The 26,783-nt window shown below is 45.7% G+C and overlaps 1 protein-coding gene across 1 annotated transcript; it reads left to right on the top strand.

Annotated features, from left to right (window-relative positions):
• Window positions 1-270: 270 nt before the first annotated feature.
• BCO1 (beta-carotene oxygenase 1) lies at window positions 271-26,783 on the top strand. The gene is made up of 11 exons (XM_083164999.1): window positions 271-542; window positions 7,303-7,431; window positions 9,745-9,874; window positions 10,935-11,082; window positions 11,581-11,728; window positions 15,892-16,115; window positions 16,822-17,079; window positions 18,777-18,882; window positions 20,380-20,474; window positions 21,776-21,887; window positions 22,547-26,783. The coding sequence occupies exons 1-11, from the start codon at window positions 446-448 to the stop codon at window positions 22,699-22,701; spliced, it is 1,602 nt and encodes a 533-aa protein (XP_083021125.1). The 5' UTR covers window positions 271-445; the 3' UTR covers window positions 22,702-26,783.

Here is a 26,783-nt window from a genome sequence, read left to right as displayed (position 1 = left end):
AGCTACGCCGCTGCGGAGATCTCCACGCTGGAGTCCGGACTGTCCCAGCTTGGACCCAATCCCTTTTATCGCCCACCTTGCACAGTTCTGCAGAATCCAATCACTGATTTTGTGTTCTATATTAATTAAAAAAAAAAAAGATCCTTTAGATAAATAATATTTCTGCATCTCTGGATCTGTAGAGGTTAATTCTGGACTTGCTACACTCTTATCCCCCCCACCCTCTAGAACACAGATAAGATCCTTGCTTCTGCCATGGTAGGAGGGAGAGTGTGTGTGTGTGTGTGTGAGTGTGGGGGTGTGAGTCCTGCATTGTGCAGTTGTAAACACAGCATCAGCCCAGCTGTACTTTGACCAAGACATCTCTATAATAAGCTGCTGGGAGAACAAGTGTCTGCAGGCGAAAGCAGAGCTGAGCCCTCCTCTGCCAGCCTGTGTACCAGCCATGGAGGGCAGAGAAGACCTGGTAGAGTCTGTAGTAGGTGTCATCTTCTCCAAGAGCCGCCAGGAATGTCCTGAGCCTATAAAGGCACAAGTGCAAGGTAAGGAGCGCTATAATCCCCTGTATTTTGTGATGTAGGATAGAAGCACTGCAGAATCACCAGCCCCTGTCATATGTACCATCTGAGTAGGGCTGAGGGGGAGCAAACTAACACTAATCCCTTATGGACTTAACAGACGCCAGTAAATTTAAAGATTATAATAGGGTGTATGACATATGTTCATTGTATCTCTTATGTTACTGGGAATAACAGCCCGTACACATGCAATAAAGTGTCTGTCTATACACATAGTCTGTGGATGAAATACTATTCCCATTATAATAAGATTGTATAACGTTGCACCTGGCAATGTAATGTTTGTACAATACTGTGCTGGGCCTGGGTGCCACAACGGCTGGCTCACACTATAGCAGATGGGTGTGGTATAGGGTTCCGACAGTCGGGATCCCGACAGTCATTATCCCAACATCGGGATCCCGATTGGTCGGACCCAGACAGCATGGTGAGCGCAACAAAGCCCCTTGAGGGCACGGTGTCTCGCTACGCTCGGCACCTATTCTATTCTCCCTCTATGGGGGTTGTGGACCCCCACGAGGGAGAATATCCGGTGGCCGTCGGGCCCCCATGTGTCAGGGTTTTGACTGTCGGGATCCCAACATCGGGTAAATTACTGTCGGGATCCCGACTGTCGGGACCCCATCCGGCACCCATAGCAGATAGTAGCTGTGATGTGTGTGTGCTGAGCCGCACTGCTTGGCGACCTGGGCACAGGTGACGTCACATGCTGTATATTTATGATGTCACGATTTGTGACATCATAAAATACTGTGCTGGGTGCCACACCAGCTGGCTCACACTAGCAGATAGTAGCTGTGATGTGTTTGTGCTGAGCCGCACTACTTGGGGACCTGGAGGCAGGTGACTTCACATGTTGTATTGTGAATGTCCCAATTTGTGGCATAACGCCTTTGGGAGAAGTGCCATGATAATGCACACTGTTTATATTTATAAACATGCACACTTACGCAAACAGGTTTAAAATAGTAAATTAACATATACCTTTCCCAGTAACATTCAGTATTAAGATATAAAATGTGATGGTGATATTTCCATTGTGGGTGATTCTTCTCACATCAACCATACACACTGCACAATCTTTCTAATCTTTATAATCGTCCCACTAGATGACTAGGGCATAGTGAGAGAATAAAATAGTGTGCCCGAAGCATGGAGAGCGCAGCGAACCATGCGAGGGAACACAGTGTGTCAACATTCGGGTAAAAAAAAAGGTGAAAACCCCATGCCAACGTTTTGACTGTCGACCTAGTGGTGTCGATCTAATGCATCCCCCCCCTAACATGAGGGTGCATAGAGTCACAGAAGTTAGGTCATGTAGAAGTGTGGGCGCTCGTTTGCGCCATTGCGACTGGCATTGTCAAGTGAGAATGGGGCTATTAATTGCATCATCAACCGACAGACCGCCACTTTTTGCATCTGCATGCTGGGAGAGGGGGTGAGGCGGCTGCTATGGGCTGAAATTATCTTGACTTGTCTATCTTCCCAGGGAGCTGATTGGCTGGCTGTTTATCACTCTCCATTTTATCACTTTTGAAGCTTAGAGAATCTGGCCTTATGTCCCTTCTTTTTCCACAAATTTGGAAAGGGCATCTAAAAAAGTTGTTCCACTTGCACCACAATGGTGGGAATACAGTTGTGTATGCGTAATAGGTCACGACTAGTTCCTATCTTCTGAATGTAGCTTGGACCACGTGTTGATGGAACATACGTTGTTGCAGTGGCAGCAGCAAGGTCGGTGGAACAACAATTTCTTTATCCACCCGACCATCTATTCCTTCTAGTAGTGTGGCGCGAAGCCAGCACATGAGGGCACACTTTGTGTGTGTCCACTTACCTACTTTCATGGTCCCCCTGCCGTCCCGGCTGAGATGGTATGCCCCTTCAGCCAGTAAATTCACTCAAGAGTATATATACAGTATACCCAACCATCTGCATGATGTGTATACTCATCCACAGTAGTGCAATGCACCACGTAACCATGAAATAGGTAAAGGTACTTGTGTCTTTTGGTGGCGCCCATCGCATCGCATACCATAAGGCATACGATGGTATGCGATGCGACGCGATATCGCGCGATAGTGTACAATGCCATACAATTTTAAAATTGTATGACATTGTATATGGCATACAATGCCATACAATGCGATACGATTAAACATTGTATAAGCACCCTAATGGGTGCTTACAATGTTAAATGCACCCTCCCGCCACCCCCCCACTATAAACGTGAACCCGAAGAGTGGCGAGCTCAGCGAGCCCGCAAGGGGCGGCGGTATGCGTCCTCCGACCTTTTCATACCCCCACTATCCACGTCGGCGTGGAGTTGAGAATAGAAAGTGTGGCGAGCGCAGCGAGCCACCGAGCCCGAAGCGTGGCGAGCGCAGCCAGCCCCGCGAGGGGACGCGGATACCTGTGAAGACCGCGAGGGGACTCCGATACCTGTGAAGGTATCCGTGTCTCCTCGCGGGGCTCGCTGCGCTCGCCACGCTTCGGGCTCGGTGGCTCGCTGCGCTCGCCACACTTTCTATTCTCAACTCCACACCGACGTGGATAGTGGGGGTATGAAAAGGTCGTAGGACGCGTACCGCCGCCCCTCGCGGGCTCGCCACGCTTCGGGTTCACGTTTATAGTGGGGGGGTGGCGGGGGGGTGCATTTAACATTGTAAGCACCCATTAGGGTGCTTAAAAGCACCCTTTAGGGTGCTTATACAATGTTTCATCGTATAGGGGGCAAAAATCGCGTCGCATCGCATGCCATCGGGTGCATGGCATGCGATGCGATTAAAACATTGCGCGATGGAAATCGGGGGCGCCGCTATAATACACAAGTACCTAGGTAAATTACTCCCCAGTGCCCACAGGCTCTAAAAAGAATAATTGCTTCATTGTGCAAATATGACGGTACATGCTTTCTTAGCTGTGCCAAGTAGAATTACATTGACAAGGCAAGTCTTAATAACGGGAGATGCCTTTTGTCATTTATCGAAGCGAACACTATGTAATTATTCACTACAAAGGGCGTAAATGAGTGGATAAGGAAAGAGAAAACACTGCGTACCCTGTATAGTACTAATGAGGCACACCAGGACAATGCGCAGCTGATTCTTAGCTAAATAACATACTTAATCTAGCTAGTAACTGGAGCATGTAAATCCTGCAACTCCTATAACAATGGGTGGAGATTCCGGCACTAATCTATGAGGCCGACCTCTGGCCCATTACTTACACCCCACTGCAGTATTATTAGTCCAATTAGTAATTACACACGTTGCTAACAGCACAGTTATTTGCTGAATCGCCCACTTCCCTATTGTAATACACAAGTATTTTGCTTCTTTTTTTTTGTATTTCGATCACCAACACATGGTAAATAAAGACAGTTCCATCAGGGGAAAGAGCACTAAAGCAAATATTGTGGTGGCAGGGATATATTCTAAGAACAGCACATGAGGAGAAAGGGCCCTGCTCCTGAGAACTTACATTCTAAAATGTGCTGCTGGCCATGCCCCCTGTCCATCTCTCTCAGTGACTAGACGCTTTGCGCACTGCTAAGCAGGGCAGCAAGTGATAAGGGACTCGCAACTGCCCCCAACGTGGGACACTGCTGCCTGCGGGTGGGACACGGGACAAGCACAACAAATCGTGACTATCCCACTTAAATTTGGACAGTTGGGTGATATGATGTTTTTACAAGGGCTACCTACAGTTACATCTCAACGGGCATACATAGATACAATCTGCCACTCATAGGGATGGAACACCTCAGAGCCTTAGCGTCATAGAGACTTTGTGATGGAGGCCAATTCATCGCTAGCATACGGCCAGAGAAATCATCCGATGGTCACTCACCATCAAATGATTTCTCTCCCCTTTGGTAATAAAAGTCTAAATTGACGATTATTCCAAATTCGTACAAATCTGAATCAGCCCCTTGATGCAAACATCAGGTGTTGACCTTCTAAGCCAGGCCTGGCCAACCCGTGGCTCTCCAGATGTTGTCAAACTACAAATCCCAGCATGCCTTGCCACAGTTTTGCTATAAGGGAGTGTTAAAACTGTGGCAAGGCATGCTGGGATTTGTAGTTGCACAGCATCTGGCGAGCCACAAGTTGGCCTGTCCTGTTCTAAGATGTCATCTCCACACTGTCACCTGAGTTGGTATTGGTGTGTGGATGGAGGTCTGAGCAGTAGGCTGAAGTTTTGCCTTGGGTGCCAAAAACCTTTCACCAGCCCTGCCCATACCCATAAATAGCATTTTAGTCTGTCCCCGTATAAGCCAAAAAAAGATCTGGTGTTAGAGGATTAGGGGTTAATGAAACACAAGCTCGCCCTTAATTGGAGGTTAAATAAGGACATTGTTTTGGATTAGAGAAGAGAATGAATAACTGTGACATGTTGTCTGTTTCATTGCATCACTGCACAAAGATTTACTTCAGGTCAATTTTACAACCTTTATAAACTGAATCAGGAATTCTGTGTTCCGTCTGTCTAATGGTGCAGCAGTTTTAGCAAATATTGTGGTGTTACTTTGGGGCTGATTCAGGCATGGTTGCAAATGCTGTTTCTTCTGCGATCGCCCGCGTGGCAAATGTGCTTAAATACCATCGCCCTCTCAGATCTGTCACCTATATATTAAAGATATAACATCGGGAACAATGGTTGCAATAACGATCTTCTGTGCATCATTGGTACATGTCGGTTGGGGGGGGGGGGTTTAAATGGGGTGTCCGAGTACCCAGAAGTCAGCCTTGGTTGATGGATTATTTATCTTATGCAATTGGCTCCATGCTTCCGTAAAGTTAAATGCTGCCGTACATAGAACAGAGAGTTATCAGCAGGAGAATAAACTCATACCAGGTGTCCAGTGACAGAAAACATACAAGTTAACATTCGGTGTGCCCAGCTGTGGCTTCGTATTGCCTTTGCAAAATAGGGCGAGGCTTAACGCAAATGAAGCAATTGGAGCCATGCCTCCCGTTTGCTGTCACTGCGGCGGCATCCCCAGCGCACTATGAGCTGCCAGCATGCCCCATATGACTGTCCCTCTCTCCTGTGTATAGACAGTGACTGACTGTGGTGCGTGAGGTTGGGTGTTCAAGTTCCCTGCATGACAATCCCATGAAGACCTGTTGCTGCATCGATGGTGTCATATATATATATATATATATATATATATATATATATATATATATATATATATATAGATATAGATATATAGATATATATATTAATCTGCTTTGCTAAACATTGCAGATGCATCAATCTACTTGGGTACTTATTATAGGCTCAATCTGGCTATTAACTGTGTTGTGTTTGCATTTTGTGCTGAGATCTTCAGCATTTTCTGTACTGAGAATGTAATTATGCCTCCAGCTGCAGTCCAGTCATCTCAGCCAGATAGATAGATAAGGTAGTCAGGATTTACATCTGAGGCCTACTCATACATACAGTTGTGACTTTTATTTAAGGTCCATGTTTGCATCCAACTACAAACAAGACCCTGTATTGAGTTATTAGAAAATTCCAAATAACGCTGGGGTATCTGGTGTTATACAGTATGTGGGCTCCTGTGCAAATTGTATTGAAATACAAACAAATGGCCTTAGTCCTTACAGTGCTTATGCAATACATTCATATTAATCAATTATTTATTTGGTTGTTTGTTCATATGTGTATTGATTTCTTTTGATCACTAGTTACCTACCCTCCTGCATCCTGCAGGAGACTTCCTGAAATAGTAGCAATCTCCCTGGAGTCTAACAATCAGCCTCTATTCAGAGAAATAGAGGGGTGGGGGACTTGGCCAGCAGCTCTCAGAGCGCTGGCCACACCCCCACAGTGGCAAATATGGAGGTGTAGCCTTGCAGAAGTACTGCATGAGGCCACACCACAAATTTCAGGTGCATGCCTGCAGTGCATGCGCGCATCCCCATGGGCACAACTGAAAGGTTGGGAGGCATGGTGACTGGAGCTCCCGGAGGGCTTCCGATCATTGAGGTTCCCTGTTCCTGTCACCTCTGTTGCCGTAATGTGATCTGCTGCTTTGTAACATCACTTTACTGCACCAGGGGTACCTCACAATTCCTTGTTACAGCACACATGGAGAGGTTGGCAGACACAGATGGCACCAGGAGTGGACACTGTTTCTTGTCAAAACAAATAAAATATATATCAGGTGTCCAGTCGGTTGGTTGGGCATGGTGTACATGAACCATGAAGTGTAGGCTCTGGAATTTGGTTATCGGGAACAGGATTGATGGCCAAGGCCATCTTAACAGCAGAGTAGGCCTTGGGCAAAGAAAGTCATGCACTGGGGTCCCTACACTGCCAATCACTGCTTACCTTGCCCCTCCTGTGATCCAGTGCTGCCTCTCCTCATGCTCCCATACAGTGAATGGCTTTCAGTACTCTGATTGGTGGATAGCTTCAGCTATCCACCAATAAGCATGCTTATAGCCATTCATTGTCTGGCTACAGACTGAGAGGTAAGTAGAGAATTCTGACTCCCTGCTCTGAGTGTGTGAATACCACCCGCCCCTACTCAGAGGCCCATAGGATTGTAGGGCCCAGCGCAGCTCCCCAGTCTGCCTATAAGATGTCCATGTTGATGGTTGAGGTTCACAATGTAAATGAAAGCTTTGACAATAGTCTCTGCCCTGCTGGGTGTTGTGTCACTTATGTGTGTTTTGTTCTTCACAAGGTCTTTTCTTTGTTGTCTCAGGACAGATACCAAGCTGGCTGCAGGGAACGCTGCTACGCAATGGGCCCGGAATACACTCTGTCGGGGAGATGTCATACAGCCACTGGTTCGATGGTCTCTCTTTACTGCACAGTTTCACTTTTAAAAATGGTAAGTGTCAGAGGCGTAACTCTGGGAGGTAATAGAGTCATCTGCTGCTGGGCTCCTGCATCCAAGGGGGTACCTCTCCCCCCTAATATATTGAATCAGTCCGTTAAAAACTGTTGACATTGATTCTGTGGCTGACTCCCCATCCTAGCAGGACCAAAGATATAACAGTCTCTTTATATTAAACATAATATACATAACATACATACTGTACATAACATACATACATACATACACACACACATACATACATATATTTATATAAGGTACTGTGTGTGTGTGTGTGTGTGTGTGTGTGGGGGGGGGGGGGCACCAATATCTATCTTGCCTCTGGGCAACTGTGACAAACTTATGCCACTGGTAAGTGCGTGTCATTAGATGTTATAGTGATGCCTGGCATTGCCCAGCAGGAGAGATAAGCTGGTATGACGCATTGCCTATACTTGCATACAGAGCAGCACATATCTCTAAAGATGTGTGTTGTTACTCTTGGTAACACCTACAGATGCACTTACATACAGTAGGTATGGCCCCAACGCTCAATGCCATTAGGGCTCCAGGAGACACTGGGTAACATACGGGATTGTGGCGCCCACTCCCCCTCAAATTCTGCCACACCAAAATGCATCTCCTATGGCATTGGCAAGCACCTTTCCACTAGTACTTACCCCATTCCTGCCTTATCTCCATATAAAGGAAAAAGGAAGCCGGATCACAGCGCCTGGGAAAGACAATTTGATTTGTAGCTAAATTATTTAAAAATATAGACAAATAAATAATAATATTAATAATAACAATGGTAATGAAGATTTGCTTGCGCTCACAAAATAAATTGAAGCCATGCATGGTCCTTTAGAAATATATATGGTTAATGTATACCAATCAAAAATTATTTCTAAAACATTAAAATAAATCTTGCATTACATACTGTATCATGAAATATTATTCTTTATCCGTTAGGCCCCCACCAGGGCACCAACAACTGGGGTCATAGGTTGAACAGCTGCATTCTGGGCGCCTGATTTGTGCATTTGGCCGATAACTGCACACATCAGATCAGAGTTAATTATATATTCATCAGTCCCAGTGGACATTAGGTCTGATTCAGACCAGATCGCACGGCAGCGAATTGACAGAAGCCAATGATCAGATAGATGTCGCCCTGCTAGAGTAAAATCCCACCTTGCGTATGAATGTGCGAATAGATGTGTACAGTACGGGAGAATATGTCCAAATCCACTCGTAAGATGCTCACCATCCAGTGATTCCCCCCCTGGTCACCACTAATCGCAGGCTCTGAGTCGCCAGGGACTTACTTGGCGGCTGCGATTAAATCAGCATGATGGAGGCCGATCGCACACCCTCCCCTAAAATGCTTGTGCATTACAGTGTTTTCACTAAACACGCCTGCGTTTATTCTGGCACAAATAAGAAAAAAGGGTTGAAAACTGCGCTTGTGAGGAATGAGGAAATAAATGATATCACACAATGGGAGGAACAATAAAATATTAACACATTTATTAATACATAATTACATTAAAAAGTGATTCTGTCATTTAAAAGGCTTATTGCTGGGTAAGGCAGAGGATCTCCCCTTCTTATCTCTCCCTAAAAAGGATTCTGTTCTATAATGGACTCTGCTTGTAACACAGTCAGTGGATGGAGATAAAAGTGCAGATGGACAGGACTCGGGAAGTCCTGCACCAATGTGCTGGGAGGTTGTTGCCCTTTGGAGTGGTCTCAGCTGGACGATGTCCTGAATTTATAATTGTGCTCCTCCAAATAATGTTAGATTGTTAGAGCATAGGGCCTGATTCTAAATCAGATGCAAAAGCAAAACCATCGCACAGGTATTGGCAGACTGCACCGCTGCAGGCAGTTACAGCAGCTGCACGTGTTTCGCCATGCACATGTACTTTGATGGCGGATATGAGTCAGATTGTCCACCCCGTATGTGGCTGGATCTCTACAGCTGTGATATGGGAGCTTCTGGATGGCATCTTGGCAGCTTTTTTGCGAATACACAAAAAAGATACATGTGGGAGTGCCATGGTAGTGTCGTGGTCGCGTGGCCTGATTAAATAGGGGAGCCACAGCAACTGCCATTCCAAACTGACACACTGGCAGTTGGTGTTTCTGACATATGTGAATTTTGAACTGTGCTGTAGCTTCATCTCTGGGGCCACTACTGAAGCAGAGTATAAAGCACTGGAACATGGAGGTTTGCTTAGAATACTAATATAATTAAATTCAGATGTAATTGGCCTTATCAGTGTAAAAGATGATGAATCCTTTCCCCGGTTTGTTGATTGGCAGGTGAGGTGTACTACAGAAGTAAGTTCCTTCGCAGTGACACGTACACGTCCAACATGGAGGCCAAGAGAATAGTAGTGTCAGAATTTGGGACCATGGCCTATCCAGACCCCTGCAAAAATATATTTGCCAGGTAAGTTCCAAATCCTACCCATGTGTCAGTTTATTAAATAACAGTTGGCATATACAGGTAACTTCTAGCACACATATAAGGCACAGTAGTAAATGTGGCATTGATGCTCAGAGGGGCTAACACACAGGTGCATGTCTTAGCACTGTACGTACCCCATAAGCGTCTATGGGAGAATCCCAGTCATATGCATCTCAGTCACATCTCCGCTTGTAGCTAGCGGGTGTGACTATAGGTGTCACTATAATGGATGCACAGCACCGGCGCCCACACAGCGATGGGCCAGTATGAAAGGGGGCTACCGGAGTGCAGTACAGGTATATTTCCCCTTTCTGCACATAGGGCATGGGACATGTTTCTGGGTGTGTTCCTAGTGCCCCTTTTCCCGCTCCTGTTTGTCACAATCACCATAACACATCAGAGACATTCATTAGCGTGAATGGTTCATACCTTCTAATCCTGTACAGTCTTCACAGTGACAGCGGGACAGTGCACTCACATAGAGACTGGTCGCTAGAATTGGGACCAATGGGAAGTATACAGTACTTAGGGCCCATTTCAGCCCTGATCGCAGGGCTGCAAATGCACAGCCTTGGCAATTAGCGTTTTTGGGTGCACTCCAGTGTTTTCTGGGAGTGCTGCAGCAAATACACAGACAGCGCCCAGTCGTGTAGAGGGAGGATTGATGTCATCAGCGGCCCATATCTCCCCACAGCCAGCACAGCGCTGAGTAAGTGTTGGCTTACTCGGCACTGCAAAGAGGGGGGAAATCATTTGATGGTGATTGGTTTTCAGCCTATGTGCACAACTACGAACAGTCTCAGCCGGCACATGGGTGGGATTTGCATGTGTGGAAGGGCGTTTACCTGAATGCTGATCTCATAACACTCGCAGCCCAGCGAACAGTCCTGAATCGGGCCTCAGACACAATTCATATGCTGCACTTGCAGAAATAATGATAAGTAAATGATATTGTTATCTTACCCATTAGTGTTATTACTATATACGCATGACTCAGCTTGGCCAAAGCTTCCTCAGTAAAGTAATGTAACCTTCATTACAGGGCCTTCACTTACCTGTCACATGTGGTGCCTGAGTTCACAGATAACTGCTTAATCAACATCATAAAGTTTGGAGATGATTATTTTGCTTCCTCGGAAACCAACTTCATTAGGAAAATCGATCCTCAGTCTCTGGAAACACTGGAAAAGGTATGAGGTTTCCCATTTATAAACATCAGTCTTGTTTGACTATCGCTGCTGCACATGGGGCATTATTCAGCTTTGTTAGCCAAGCAAAAAAACGCGCAAAATGGAAATACCCTGCTGCACGTGTAGAGAGATACCGACCCCCATTTCTCATTCAATATTTGCGGCTAAATTGTAGTTCCATAAAACTTAAAATCGTATGATTGGGTCATAAGCAGGACTCTCAAAAAGGGGTGTGGTCCCATCAAAAGGGGGCGTGGCTTTGTGCAATGCAGCGCCGTGATCCACGCCCCCATATTACATCACCACCATGGCTTGCACTCTGTGAGCTGCTGGCCATGCACCAGACCCTCTGTATTCTGTGTCTGGCCTCATAGTCCCTGGGCTGCGGCAAAATTTAGCCGCATCATATTTTGATAAAGGGACTTTTAACTTCTAAGCGTTGCATTCCTGGGTTCAGTTGTCACTTAAACTGTTATGCTGTCTTTTTGTATTTTGTAGGTGGACTATATGAAGTATGTGACAGTCAATTTAGCTACAGCTCATCCCCATTATGACAGTGAGGGGAACACATTAAATATGGGAACATCCATTGGTGAAAAAGGAAAAACAAAGTACATGATTTTCAGGGTTCCTCCTTTAGTTGCAGGTAAGACAGTAACAAGAATCCCATGCATTCCAATGCACTCATTGCAGATATTATATGCTGATTTATTGTGATCTATTGTGCTGCAAGGTCATTTATGCTGTGTATTAAATCCTAGCCAGATACTATTGATAATGTTGTGATATCTGAGTGGGATAATTAATAATACCATGCAAAAGGGTTTGGTGCCGCAGTTTCTGGTGTTAGCCTTGGACAGGGGTGGCCAAACCAGTCCTCGAGATCTACCAGCAGTTCAGGTTTTCCAGGGCAACTGTGGATCTGTAGAGTGTGTCGTTTAGGAATGAATGGCTATTAACCATACTGCACCAGCATATATCTCTTTACTTATCACAAAATATCTCCTACCTCAGCACATGATCTGCATCTCTTTTCTGCATGGATCACTAGCTCCCATTCACTATTACAGGACTTTCATTGGGCTGCTCCCACCCTATGGAATGCCCTTCCACGCACAATAAGACTCTCCACTAGCCTCCAAACTTTCAAGCGTTCCCTGAAAACTTACCTCCTCAGGCAAGCCTATCATATTTAAGTACCACACACAAGGGCGTAACTACCATAGGTGCAAGGGGTGCAGCTGCTATGGGGCCCAGAGCTGAAGGGGGCCCATAGTTACCAAGTAATATGTTTTGCATACATTTATCTTGCTGCCTTCTCAAACAAGCTGTGTCCTCTTCTCGCCCCAATCGCCCTCATGTCCTGCCCGAACCTCGCCGCCTCCCTCTATAATGACACCCTATCTTCGGCATTGGACTCTGCCTGCCCTCCCTCCTCTATCCCCCTTCGATGCTCCAACCCCCAACCGTGGCACTCGCCTATCACCCGATTCCTTAAAAAGTGCTCTCGCACTGCTGAGCGCTTCTGGAAGAAATCACGCTCCCTTGCGGATTATCTCCATTTCAAATTCATTCTTTCCTCCTTCAGCTCTGCCCTTGCTCTGGCCAAGGAATCCTACTTTATCACTGCTGCCATGACCTCACCCTCTCCCTCCTCCCCTCCTACATCTCCACTCCCCTCCTTCCAACCCCTGTCCTCATTTTACCCCACCACTGCTGCTGAAGTCCACTCTATCCTTCAATCCGCTTCTCCCTCCACCTGCCCGCTCGATCCTATCCCCTCCAATATTATCCGTCGTCTCAGTCCGTCAGTCTGCTCTCACCTGGCTCACCTCTTTAATCTTTCCCTATCCTCTGGGATCTTCCCTTCCTCCTTCAAACACGCTCTTGTCTCCCCAATTCTCAAAAAAACAAATCTGGACCCCAACTCTCCATCCAACTACAGGCCCATCTCCCTCCTCCCTTTTGCCTCCAAGCTCCTAGAACCTCTGACCTATAATCGTCTCCTAAGCCACCTTACTGCTAACTCCATTCTAGACCCCCTCCAATCCGGGTTCCGCCCTTTACATTCCACTGAAACTGCCCTGACCAAAGTCACTAGCGATCTACTATCGGCTAAATCCAAAGGCCTCTTCTCTATCCTCATCCAGCTTGATCTGTCGGCTGCCTTTGACACTGTTGACCACCCTCTCCTGCTCAACACCCTCCGCTCCTTTGGCATCACTGGCACGGTCTTCTCCTGGTTCGCCTCATACCTCTCCGATCGCTCCTTCTCCGTCTCCACTCCGAGCTCCTCCTCTCCTACTACCCCGCAGCCAGTCGGTGTTCCCCAAGGGTCAGTCCTTGGCCCTCTCCTCTTCTCCCTCTACACCACCTCTCTGGGCACCCTCATCAGCTCCTGTGGTTTTCATTACCACCTTTATGCTGATGATACCCTAATCTATCTCTCCTCCCCCCGACTTATCCCCATCACTCCTGTCCAAGGTCTCCGAATGCCTCACGGCCATCTCAGCCTGGATGACCCAACGCTTCCTGAAACTAAACATGGCTAAAACTGAACTTCTAATCTTCCATCCCCCAAACATCCACTCTTCTCCCACTATCTCCATCAGCATTGGTGAAACCGAGATCACGTCCACCGACCAAACCCGCTGCCTCGGTGTCATCATTGACTCCTCCCTCTCTTTCACCCCCCACATTCGTGCTCTCTCACAGTCTTGCTGCTTTCACCTACGCAACATCTCACGCATCAGACCATTCCTCTCCACTGACGCGACTAAAATTCTCATTCACTCTCTTGTCATCTCCCGCCTTACCTACTGCAACATCCTTCTCTCTGGGCTACCTCTCACCCGCCTCGCACCTCTCCAATCCATTCTTAACGCTGCTGCTAGGCTCATCTTCCTCTCCCGCCGCTCTACCTCCGCCTCCCCCCTCTGTCTATCTCTTCACTGGCTCCCCATTCCTTTCTGAGTTCTCTTTAAACTCCTCACCACCACCTACAAGGCTCTCTCCTCCTCCACAGCTCCCTACCTCTCTTCACTGATCTCTATCCACACTCCCTCCCGTCTCCATCGCTGACTGCCGACTGACCTCTCACCTAATCACCTCCTCCCACTCCCGTGTCCAAGACTTCTCTCGCGTTGCCCCCCTGCACTGGAACAACCTCCCGCCACCCATCAGGCTTTCTGATTCCCGTACCTCCTTCAAGCGCTCCCTCAAAACCCACTTTTTTCGACTAGCCTATCCCTCCTCCTAACCTCTTTTGATCCTCCTATCCTGCCTCCGTTCCTACTTATCCTATTGTATTTCGTTCGTCCACCCACCTATTTTTAGTATGTTAACTCTTATGAGTAGGGTCCTCCTTCCTCACATACTCACCCTACCTCATTACCTCACCTGTGCTCCTGTCCTGTTCTTCCCTTCCTCTACTTCATCTTCAGTCTCCTCTACAATTTTGACACCTACTTCTGAACTGATGCTGATTTTAGTTCTACCAGCTATACCCCTATTTATACTGTATTTTTCAACACACCCTGTACGTTACCTTGTAATTTGTTTTTTTGTTTGCTATGTACGGTGCTGCGGACACTTTGCGGCGCCTTATAAATAATCGTACCACTACTACCATCAGTTGCTAAATAGGGGGCCCTTACAAACTTTTGCTATGGGGCCTACGAATATCTAGTTACGCCCCTGAGCCCACACAGATAACCCTTTGAGGCACTTATGTATTATATGGCTTCCCTTCTGGACCTGTAACTTGGTGGGACTGCTATGCTATTACTGGTGCCTGTCCTTGTGTTTCCCTCCTATATTCCTATAGATTGTAAGCTTGCCGCAGGGCCCTCTAACCTCCCAGTCTGTCTGTTGTTACCCAGTTTGTTTTATCATTGTCTACTATTGTAAAGTGCAACAGAATCTGCTGCGCTATATAAGAAACTGTAAATAAATAAATAAATAAATAAATATGTTTGAAAATGTGACAGTTAGTAATGACTACACTTGTGCACCAGCTAGGTGGTCTGGGAAATGTGACAGTTAGTAATGACTACACCTGTGCACCAGCTATGTGGTCTGGGAAATGTGGCAGTTAATAATGGCTACACCTGTGCACCAGCTAGGTGGTCTGTAAAATTGTACAGTAATGTCTGCACCTGTGCCCCAGCTATGTTGTCTGTAAAATGTGACAGTAATGACTGCACCTGTGCACCAGCTATGTGGTCTGGGTAATGTGGACTGTTGGCAGATCTCAAGGACCGGTTTGGCTAGCTCTAGCCTAGGGCTGCTCCAGATCCCCCTTTGACCTTGCCAGGAATATCCCGGGCAGCAGGAATGCAAATGATACACCGTATGCAGTCATTTTGCATACAAAGTATGCAATCCCAGCCAAGCCTGCTGAGACGCAATAAAGCTATTGTAATGTAGGTGTGATCTACAGGCTCCAATGTGTTGCTCATGGAACCACGGATTTATCGCTGCTGTAGCATAAAAAGTGACCAAATAGCAAGTAAATCACCCTAGTGTATGGGCACCTTTAGTAATGCAAGTGCTACACTTTCCTACTCTCTCGGAATGATGGGGAAGCTCACGAACCTAAGGTCTCCAATGGCAGGATCTGAGCATAACATTGGCCATAATTTTACTAGGGGGAATAGCTGATCATGTGTTGGTTCTTGCCAAACCAAAGTAAGGTTAGTGAGGGACTAACTTGATCTGAAGTGTGAACAGATACAGAAATCTGTTAGTATGATGTTAATCCAATGAGGTCCATCCATCTTTGCACTAACAGAAATGATTTTGTCCTAGATAAAGATACTAAGAAAAAGTCGCCCCTGAAAAACGCAGAAGTTCTCTGTTCCATTCCTGCCCATCGCCTTCTGAGTCCCAGCTACTACCACAGCTTCGGGATGACGGAAAACTACATTATTTTTATAGAACAGCCTTTAAAGTTGGATATTGTGAAGATGGCAACTGCTTACTTCCGTGGTGTCAACTGGGCTTCCTGCCTCACCTTCCATGATGATGAGAAGGTACAGCATGTTACATTGTATGTAGGTCTCAGGTGTGCTGGGTCTACAGAGAGACGTATATCAATTACTTTTGCCTCATAGCTACCATCTATTGTGAATAGTAGGTCGGTAAAAGAGCATGGCAATTCAGGAAATAACGCCCACATTCCCATTTTTGTCACGCTGTTGGCATGCTAAACACTCAGCTAGTCCATATCTCTAGTGATTAGATGCGTTCATCTGATGCTTGTAACTTTATGGTATCTATTCACCACTACTAAGCAGAGAAGAGGGGAAGAGCGGGATCCAAAATTAGACACTGTAGCTAGAATAGTGACCGAAACACTGGAATATCCCTCCAAAATTGGGTTGGTTGGGAGGTATGGGTCTATGCAGAGATGCCATCAGGGCAGACTGCGGGGTCTGCAGTCCTGGGCCTAGACAGAGAGGGGGGCTGCCTCTGGCTCTGTCTATATTCCCAGCCCCATGGTCTAATTGCAGCCCTGTTGCTGCCATAACTCGTTCCCTGGTTTTGCAGTGAGATTTGCCGGGTCTCCTTCCTCTATTGCTGGCATCCTCCTGTGTACACACCACCCCCAACTGGTACACTTTGACACAACACAGATCTGTTATGCTGCTGTGTATGTTCTTATGAAATGTGAGCTTTGGGCAAACGCCTTCTTGAACCCATGTTTAAAAAGTGTATTTCTCTTTGCATGATTTTCAGACTTGGTTTCACATCATTGATAAAAGGACCAAGAAGCCAATTGCAGAGAAATATTATTCGGATGCCTTGGTGACCTATCATCACATTAATGCTTATGAAGAGGACGGCCATGTTGTATTCGATATTATCATGTACCAGAACAACAGTCTCTATGAAATGTTTTATATGGCCAATTTAAGGAACAACTTAACTGAGATGACAGCACTGACCTCTATACCGTGCAGCAAACGTTTCGTTGTCCCTCTGCAATACGATAAGGTCAGTTTCAGATGGGGATGTGATGTGATAAAATTGACCCAACCCACAATGCGATAATTGATTACACCACATGGATGTATCTCGCAAGAAAGTTCTGTCTCTGCGAATCCACTCTGCAGACTTATTTGGGGCACTTTTTGTGAAACATACCACCCCGCATTCATCGCAGCTACTGCCAGCGGAGATAGCATAATTATAACAGGGCTCACTGCAGTGTTTTTATGGTTTTTTTTGGTCAATTTGGCCAGATTGCACTTTTCATCATAAGTATGGGAAATGCAATATGATTACTTAAAAAATGTAAATGAAATGGTTTGGAGACTTTTTTTTTCTGTTTTTATGAAGAGTGAGAGGGTGACAGCAATGGATGGCCAGAAGAGGATGATGCCAGGGAGAGAATGACAGCAGTGGGTGACAGGGAGAAGGTGACGTCAGGGAGAGCATAGACTGTAGAGAGAGAGTGAGAGAGAGAGAGAGAGAGAAGCAGCTGGAACATAACATAAAAAGGGGAGGAGCTAAGGAGAGAGGACATCACGGCCCCACCTTCCCTTCAGCCTGCACAGAATGAAAGCAAGCACTCTAGGGGGAGGAGCTGAGAAGAGAGATAGAAATTCGAATCCCCTCCAGCCGAGCCTAGACTGTCATTCACCAATGTGTGCCGTTTTCAGGCTGCAACACTGGAGTGGGCAGTGCAGCCAGCGGTGCATAATAAGTCAGTCATAATAACTCATTATACTTCTGGGGGCTGTCGGCCCCCTCACTGTGGTAAACCACAATGCAATGCACCGACTGCATCTCCGCTAGTTCCGCCTCTTGTAGCCCCCCCCCCCATAACAGACAATATTTTTTTCTATTCTCTGCATAGGAATGCAATCTCAACCACACACAACACAATGTACGGATAGTCTCATCTGTACTGTTTATTGTTTTTATTTGACATGATTGTGACTGATTCAGGCCTGATCACTGATCTGCATAGATGCAGATGATTGCAAGTATATAGCCCAAACAGAAAGTAAACCCGTCCCCTGCACATCTGCAAATTAATTAGCGAAAATCCATACGCAATACATGAACCAACCATCTAATTAATTTTCCAGTCTGTGCAAATGTGAGTTAAGGTGCCCATAGACGGTCCGTTCCCGGACCGTCCGTTTAGTACTATGCGATGCGCGCTCCCGCGCATCACATAGTACGGTACAAAAAGTATGTGCTGCACATACTTTTTGTACTAGCTAAACTTCGCATCGGATCGCATTGCATGCACACCGCATGCACTAGGCATGCGATCCGATGAGAAGCGTGCTAATTAAGACCCAAACGGATCCGTTTAACGGACCGTGTATGGGCCCCTTTAGTCTGACCCTACCGGTCACTTGTGTCAGAGACCAGCTGATCAAGGCTGGCGCTTAAGTCACAGACTCTCCCTTGAAACGCTTGGGCAGGCCTGCGTTTTTCTGACACTCCCTAAATCGGCAGGTGTCCATGATGCATTTACAAACTATATGCAATTTGTCGCTATTTACCCTCGCGCATGCGTGCAACGATCCCCCGCATGCGCAAAAATTTGATAATTGTTCAGGCTGAGAATTAGCACATCAGCAATCATCTCTGAATCAGCCCCAATACTAGGACGCATTACGATGTTATGAATGCAAACTACTGAAAAATAATTTTCTTTCGTTATCACCGTATAGAATGCAGAAGTAGGGGCTAACCTTGTCAGGCTGCCGGACACCAGCGCAACCGCGGTCAGAGACAAAAGCGGCGACATATGCTGCCAGCCAGAGACACTATGCGAAGGTAAGAAATACTGCATTTACTTTTATCTATGACTCATTCTAATAACAACTAGAAACTTTAGGACAGTGGTACTCAAACTCGGTCCACACAGTTCACGTTTCCAGGTCACCCAGCAGGTGCACTCATTACTCACTGACACATTTTAAAAGATCCACAGGTGGAACTAAGTATTTCACTTGATTCTGTGAAGAGACCTGCAAAACATGCACTGCGTGGGGTCCTGAGGACCGACTTTGAGAACCTGTGCTTTGGGATATTCAAGTTTTTGAACATTGATGTTACTCAGGACTATTAATCATTCCTGTAATGCAGGAGAAATCACAGCACACATCTCTGCCCCGATAATTTCCACAGATTATATAATTCATCAATTCCCAAAATCCTTGGGCATGCCGTCGAATGTCGCATCGATAGATATTATGAGCTGCACATAATATTTATCGAATTGCATGAGCAATCGCATGTGGTTGTTAACCACGTGTGATTGCTCGAATGCAATCAGCGGCGGGTTCGTGGAGCGGTGCACCGGTACCTTAATGCTGGGGACTGGAGGAACTCAGCAGCAGCAGGGGAGGCATGGCGGCTGTGTAGCGGGGACCGGAGTGGTGGAGCTTTCAGGCGGCGGGACTCGGCAGCGGCAGCAGATGACTTTGAAACACTGGACGACCCTCTGATTGGTTGAGGCCGCAGAGAGAGAGCTCTCTCAGCCAATCAGAGGGCCGTCCCAGTGTTTCAAAGTCACTGCTGCTGCTGAGAAGTCCCGCCGCCTGAAAGCTCCACCGCTATGGTCCCCAGCTCCGGTCCCGCCTACACAGCCCCACACCACCCCTCTTCCAGCACCCGATGTCCATCGCAGGATGGCATGCGACATCGGGTGCTGCACTGGGCACCACTTGATGTGATCAGATGCAATGCATCGCATCTGATCGCACATATGTATGGGCAGCATTAACTCTCTTTATTATTGTGGGGCCGCGCCAGCCTTCGAAAATAAAGATTCCTTATCGCCACATTTTGCGCCATTAAGGAATTTCTATGCCCCAGATTGGTAGCATTGATGAATCACCAAGACCTCGGCGGCTGTACTACTGCGCTAAAGCACATGCACTGACAAATGCCAGGGAAGGAGGAGGTGGCAGACCCCCCTCAGTTTCACCCCTGGGTACCTGGTATGAATTTACACCCCTGGTTGTAACTGTCATTTTGCAGGCTGTGTTTAAAAAATGACAGGATCTGATTGGTTGGTATTTTATGTCTCTCCAATATTTGTAGACATGAGCATGTCCCCCTGTTCTGGTTTTGGTATAGGTTTTGACTTTCATTCAAAAATGTTAAAAAAACAGGTTGCATTATGTAAGATCTCGTCCCGGACTCATAGATTTGTATATGCAGCCTACACACTCTCGCCGACACAAAGTATTCACTCCTAACTGCATTCAGCCCGTAATATGTTCATATTGCTTCATAATATCTTTAAACGATGCTTTATATTTCTAGGAATTGAACTACCTAGAATTAACTACGACTATAATGGCAAGAAATACCGATATGTTTACGCTTCCCACGTGGAGTGGCGCCCAATTCCCACCAAGGTAACTCCTGTTGTACCCTAGCAATCCAGATTTTAAACTCATAACAAGATCCAGGGCCAGATGCACTAAGCTTCCAAAGCGAAAAATTGGAGAGTGATAAACAGCCAGCCAATCAGCTCCTACATTGAAAAATGTCAGACAGGAGCTGATTGGTTGGTTGTTTATCACTCTTGAAGCTTAGTGCATGTGGCCCTTAGGGCCAAAGGTAATAGACTCTGAGTTCGGCGGCTGTGCGGGATAGGGGCGGAACTCTGACGATTTCTTAAAGGGGCAATCATATTTACAAGGCATGGTTTTGCCTTGTAAGTGATTGCCCCCCTTTTTTTTTTTTTTTTATGAAATAAATCCTGACACTAGAACACAGATACAGATACAGTGGTGCTTGAAAGTTTGTAAACCCTTCAGCACCAGTGCACTACTGACACCAGCACCACAAAATCATCATCAGCCAACACCGAGGACACCACAGGCACTGCCGACACCGTCGCCCCCTTCGCATTGAAATGACTGCCAGCAACACTGCATTGCTGACACCCTGTAATGAGGATAACACAGGTACCCCCACCCTGAGGGCACAGCCTGCACTGCCGCACTGAAGCCCCGATGACTTGCAGGCACTCCGATTATCAATCTCCGGAGTAGGTGAGCATAAGTAGGGGTCACTTTGGGAAGTGGGGTGCTGGCGGCAGAGGAGACTCATCACAGGGACAGAGATTTCTCGCAAACTCTGTTCCTGCATGCAATAATTAATAGATCCGTCACAGATGTATTAATTACTATTGGCCAAATACTATTAAATACTATTGGCCAAATTCGCAATGTGCTAACTGATGTCATCACAAGGATGATCCGTGCGGTGACACCAATTAGCACATTGCGAATTTGGCCAATAGTATCACAGCACATGCGCATCTGAGAATGCAGTTGTTGATAAATAGGCCCCTTAATGATTAATATATTCCTTAAAATGTGTAATTCATACTACTGTATCCCATGTACCTTATAAGTAGACAGAGTTCTCTATACACTTCTGAACTCGCAGAAACCGTTTGTAGTAAAATATGCAGATTTTTTGGGCTTCTAAGAATCTTTTCTTTTATTAATTCGCTCATCGCTTATGGTATAAGTTTCTGTTGGGCTGCAAAAGCAGTCAAAGAAATAGGACCATATGTGTGAAATTGAATCTACATGGGAGAAAAACAGAAAAAATAGATTGTAATATAAATACCCAGTTTCAATTATATTTGATTTAAAACACAATTTATTAAAAAAAGAAACTTGCTATGTTTTTAATTGCCCAGATAGTGAAGTTTGACGTTTTGACCAAGGAGATGCTGGTTTGGAGTGATGATTTGTGCTGGCCTGCGGAACCCCTGTTTGTACCACACCCAGATGGCAAAGAAGAGGATGACGGTATGTCCTGTTCCGGTGCTTTGTGCCACATTCTGAACACAGGTGTATCTTTGTAAATGCACAGCACTGTGTAATCTACAGTTACATAGACACATCCCCTGGTCTGGATTAAGGGTCACAGGGGTTCAAATTGAAAAGTTGGGTGTGTGGCCAGTGCTGTGGGGGTGTGGCCAGTGTCATGTGGGTGTGAACACCACTAACCCTACCAGTCCCAACATCTCCCATAGCCTATCCTGTAATCAGAGGAGTAACTCTGGGAGGCAGTGGTCATCTGCCGCCAGGCTCCTGCTCCCAAGTGGGCACCTCTTCTCCCCTGCAAGTTGAAATAAGTTAATTGAAAGCTGTCAATATCACTTCACTTGTTTCCCGACAATACGTGGCCATTTTTGCTGACACGCCCACTTTTTGCCACTAAACAGGCGGAACATTGAATTCCACCTGTCGAGTCTCTGGCTGGGCCAGGATTCTGACTGTTGAAACGTTCCGACAGTTGGAATCCAAGATTGAATGTCCCCTTTATCTCTATCCAAGGCTTAATACCATACATGTCTTTATGTTGTAATTCTACAGTTATGAAACCTCATTTATATATAACTACATATGGATTCTGACGTTTTAGGAATACATTATGATTTTCTACCCATGTTTTTTTGTTGCAGGGATTATATTATCTTCTATTGTATCTTCCAACCCAAACAAATCCCCTTTCTTACTAATACTGGATGCCAAAACCTTTAAGGAAGTGGGTCGTGCCAGCGTCAATGCCAATATCCATCTGGACCTGCATGGTATATTCATCCCGGACAAGAACTGAGCATCTTCATGCCAGACTAGATCTGAGCATCTTCATACCAGACTAGATCTGAGCATCTTCATACCAGACTAGAACTGAGAATCTTCATACCAGACTAGAACTGAGCATCTTCATACCAGACTAGATCTGAGCATCTTCATACCAGACTAGAACTGAGCATCTTCATGCCAGACTAGAACTGAGCATCTTCATACCAGACTAGAACTGAGCTTCTTCATGCCAGACTAGAACTGAGCATCTTCATACCGGACTAGAACTGAGCATCTTCATACCAGACTAGATCTGAGCATCTTCATGCCAGACTAGAATTGAGCGTCTTTATAACAGACTGGATCTGAGCATCTTCATACCAAACTAGAACTGAGCATCTTCATACCAGACTAGAACTGTGCATCTTCATATCAAACTAGAACTGAGCATCATCATACCAGACTAGAATTGAGCGTCTTCATGACAGACTAGATCTGAGCATCTTCAGACTAGACTAGATCTGAGCATCTTCAGACCAGACTATATCTGAGCATCATCATACCAGACTAGAACTGAGCATCATCATGCCAGACTAGAACTGAGCATCATCATGCCAGACTAGAACTGAGCATCTTCATTCCAGACTAGAACTGAGCATCTTCATGCCAGACTAGAACTGAGCATCTTCATGCCAGACTAGAACTGAGCATCATCAGCCCAGACTAGATCTGAGCATCATCATACCAGACTCTATCTGAGCATCATCATGCCAGACTAGATCTGAGCATCTTCATTCCAGACTAGATCTGAGCATTTTCATGCCGGACTAGATCTGAGCATCTTCATGTCAGACTAGATCTGAGCATCTTCATGCCAGACTAGATCTGAGCATCTTCATGCCAGACTAGATCTGAGCATCTTCATTCCAGACTAGATCTGAGCATCTTCATTCCAGACTAGATCTGAGCATCTTCAGACCAGACCAGAACTGAGCATCTCCATACCAGACTAGAATTGAGCATCTTCATGCCAGACTAGATCTGAGCATCTTTATACCAGACTAGAATTGAGCATCTTTATAACAGACTAGATCTGAGCATCTTCATGCCAGACTAGATCTGAGCATCTTCATGCCAGACTAGATCTGAGCATCTTCATTCCAGACTAGATCTGAGCATCTTCAGACCAGACCAGAACTGAGCATCTCTATACCAGACTAGAATTAAGCATCTTCATGCCAGACTAGAACTGAGCATCTTTATACCAGACTAGAATTGAGCATCTTTATAACAGACTAGATCTGAGCATCACCATGCCAGACTACATGTGAGCATCTTCATGCCAGACTAGATCTGAGCATCTTCATGCCAGACTACATGTGAGCATCTTCATGCCAGACTACATCTGAGCATCTTCATGCCAGACTACACCTGAGCATCTTCATGCCAGACTACATCTGAGCATCTTCATGCCAGACTACATCTGAGCATCTTCAGACCAGACCAGAACTGAGCATCTTCACACCAGACCAGAACTGAGCATCTTCATACCAGAACTGAGCATCTTCACACCAGACCAGAACATCTTTACACCAGACCAGAACTGAGCATCTTTCACGCCAGACTAGATCTTAGCATCTTCAAACCAGAATAGATCAGAGAATCTTTATATGAAACAAGAATGCAGCAGTAACTACGCAGTTACAGTAATAAGGGACTTGAAAGCTAAGCATTAAAGCTTTGTCAATAGCCCATGGCCGGGACAAAATCACCCAGAAACCCAAACCTCCATATAGCGAATGCTCAGTGGGAGGCAGTCATTGGTTGCACTGGTCACTGTAGCCAGGCACACTACAGTGCAGGTAGGACAGCCATTGATTGTCCGAAGAGATTGTGCATACTTATTGCCATTAAATTCCAACCCTCCATATGCATCAACTGCCAGAGCATTCTGGGATCTGTAGTCCTTGTGTAGACCTAGATAGGTCTACATTCAGGGAGAGAATTCTTTTGGTGTGCGGATTAATTTTTTATTTCTGATTGCATCTCTGCACACTGACCATAAAGGTAAACTCCATACCCTGAATTTATCTACTACCTTAATGATAAGTAACATGTAGACTTTACCACCTGCGATAACCGAAGGGCAAGGTCTGTGTCTATTATCATGAGGATACGTGTGTGCATCTCTCTAGTATCCCATACACACTAGCAGGTTCTGTGTTTGGCTCTGCTCTGTGATATGTCAATCTAAATGTCCGTTATGAAACTCTGTGACGCCTTATTTTGAATTATACAATTATTTGTGATGAATTACTGTAAATCCCAAAAAGTCCAGGCACTTGTGACATCAGTGCCTGCCCCCTCTTCAGCGACGAAAAAATAAAAGTCAATTTACACTGACTTTTATTACCCATTATCAATGGTCCACCGTCCGCGACCATCGAATGACTTCTCTTTCCGCTTCGGCTGCATGCGAGAGGATGTGTTCACGTACATCCCCTCCCATGGTACCGAGGGGATTTGGCGGCGGGGGTTGGGCAGGCATTTGGACGGGCGGCAGGCAGCGTTTATGGGCTCGCAAGGAAGCAAATGTACACTTGCTGAATCGGGCCCTTAATCTGTTCAGCACGCGTTACCCTCAGATGAAGTCTGCTGCACAGATGAAACGCGTATATGAGAAACTTAGCATTAGACAGTAGTCCTATATGTGTGTTTTGTTCTCCTTTTTATTATTTTTAATTGTTTAATGAATCCATCTTATTTTGGGTTTGTTGCATATTCATTAAGATTGTGAGTTCCTGGCATAACCTTATGTGTGTTATAACACTTTATAGCTATGCAGAGGTTTGCTATTGACATATGCTGCTAAGAGATACACACAATGGTTTGATTATTGTGTACTTTGTCATATTCCTTTGTCACAAATACTAAATTGTACAATTGGCCTGACTGTACTGTATATAGTGTTCGTTCTAGCACCTTCATCCTTTCAAAACCTATGCAGTACCTCTTTCCTGCCTGGGGTGTCGCTGTCTGTTTTGGTGCTGGTGCTTCTAGTACAGTCTTGTCCGGGGCCTGTATCTCAAAACAATGTGATAATGACGCCACAGCAGAGAGTGATACCCCAGGCAGGAAAGAGGTACTGCAAGGATATTAAAGGATGCAGGGTTCTAGAATGAACACTATTGGTACTTTAAAACAACATGTTTTAAAGCTAAATTATTATGATAATTGTGTTTTGCACATTGTTAAGCACTTTTCAGTGTCCTACTGTATATCTTTAGAACAAGGCAAATATGGTGTAAGCCAGTGGCGTAACAATAGCCACGCAGACCCCATGGTGGCGGGGAGGCTCTGAGTAAGTGTGGGCTCCGGGGGTCTGATCTACTTGTTTGCAGGCCTGGCATTCCTCTCGGCTCCTGCTGCTTTTGAAAAATGGCCATCACAAAATGTCTGCCCCCTTACAGCAGACTATTTTTGTGGATGCTAGATGCGGCCTCCTCTAGCATCCTTTAAAAACGTTCTGCTGTTAGTGGCAGAAATTTTGTGAGGGTCATTTTCATTAGCAACAGGAGCCAGGAGAAGTGCCGGGACTACAGACCCAGCGGCGGTGGCAGCAAGTGGAGGGGTAAGACAGGGTTTTGGGGGGGTAACAGGGTGGGGGCCCTGCCGAAATTGCCGGTGGGGGTGCAAATTTTGTAGTTACACCACTGGTGTAAACCTTTCGCAGCCCAACACTTCGGTTGATCTGGTTCAACCAGATTAAATACATTTGACAGATTTTTGCACTAAAATGACATAAAATAGTTTGTCATTTTACTGTAAAAACCAGGCAAATATATTTATGCTGTGAATTTTTGAATAACTGTTGGATAGATGTATAGAATTAGGGTATAATTATATACAATGTTATTTTTATAATAAGCACTGAAATCATTTCCGCTGTAATATATTATATTTTGGTGTGTACCATAATTTGGATGATGCCAGATATTATTAAAATGTGTTTCTTACATCTTACGTGTTTTATATCATTCAGTGGATTTCTCTTTCAGCTGCAACAAGGTTGCAGATGTGTCTGTATCTGACTCATCACTCTTATAAATATTG

The sequence above is a fragment of the Crinia signifera genome, chromosome 11 (assembly GCF_055691185.1).
Source record: "Crinia signifera chromosome 11, ASM5569118v1, whole genome shotgun sequence".
In the NCBI taxonomy this organism is placed as follows: Eukaryota; Metazoa; Chordata; class Amphibia; order Anura; family Myobatrachidae; genus Crinia; species Crinia signifera.
The sequence above is the reverse complement of the archived record's forward strand: the minus strand, read 5'-3'. Positions and strand labels throughout refer to the sequence as shown.

Bases quoted from the DNA above. Each gene is read 5' to 3' on its own strand.
- BCO1 (XM_083164999.1), top strand. From the start codon at position 446: ATGGAGGGCAGAGAAGACCTGGTAGAGTCTGTAGTAGGTGTCATCTTC. The intron at 11,083-11,580 runs GTATGAGGTTTC...TGTATTTTGTAG, and splicing joins CTCTGGAAACACTGGAAAAG to GTGGACTATATGAAGTATGT. The intron at 21,888-22,546 runs GTATGTCCTGTT...TTTTTGTTGCAG, and splicing joins TGGCAAAGAAGAGGATGACG to GGATTATATTATCTTCTATT.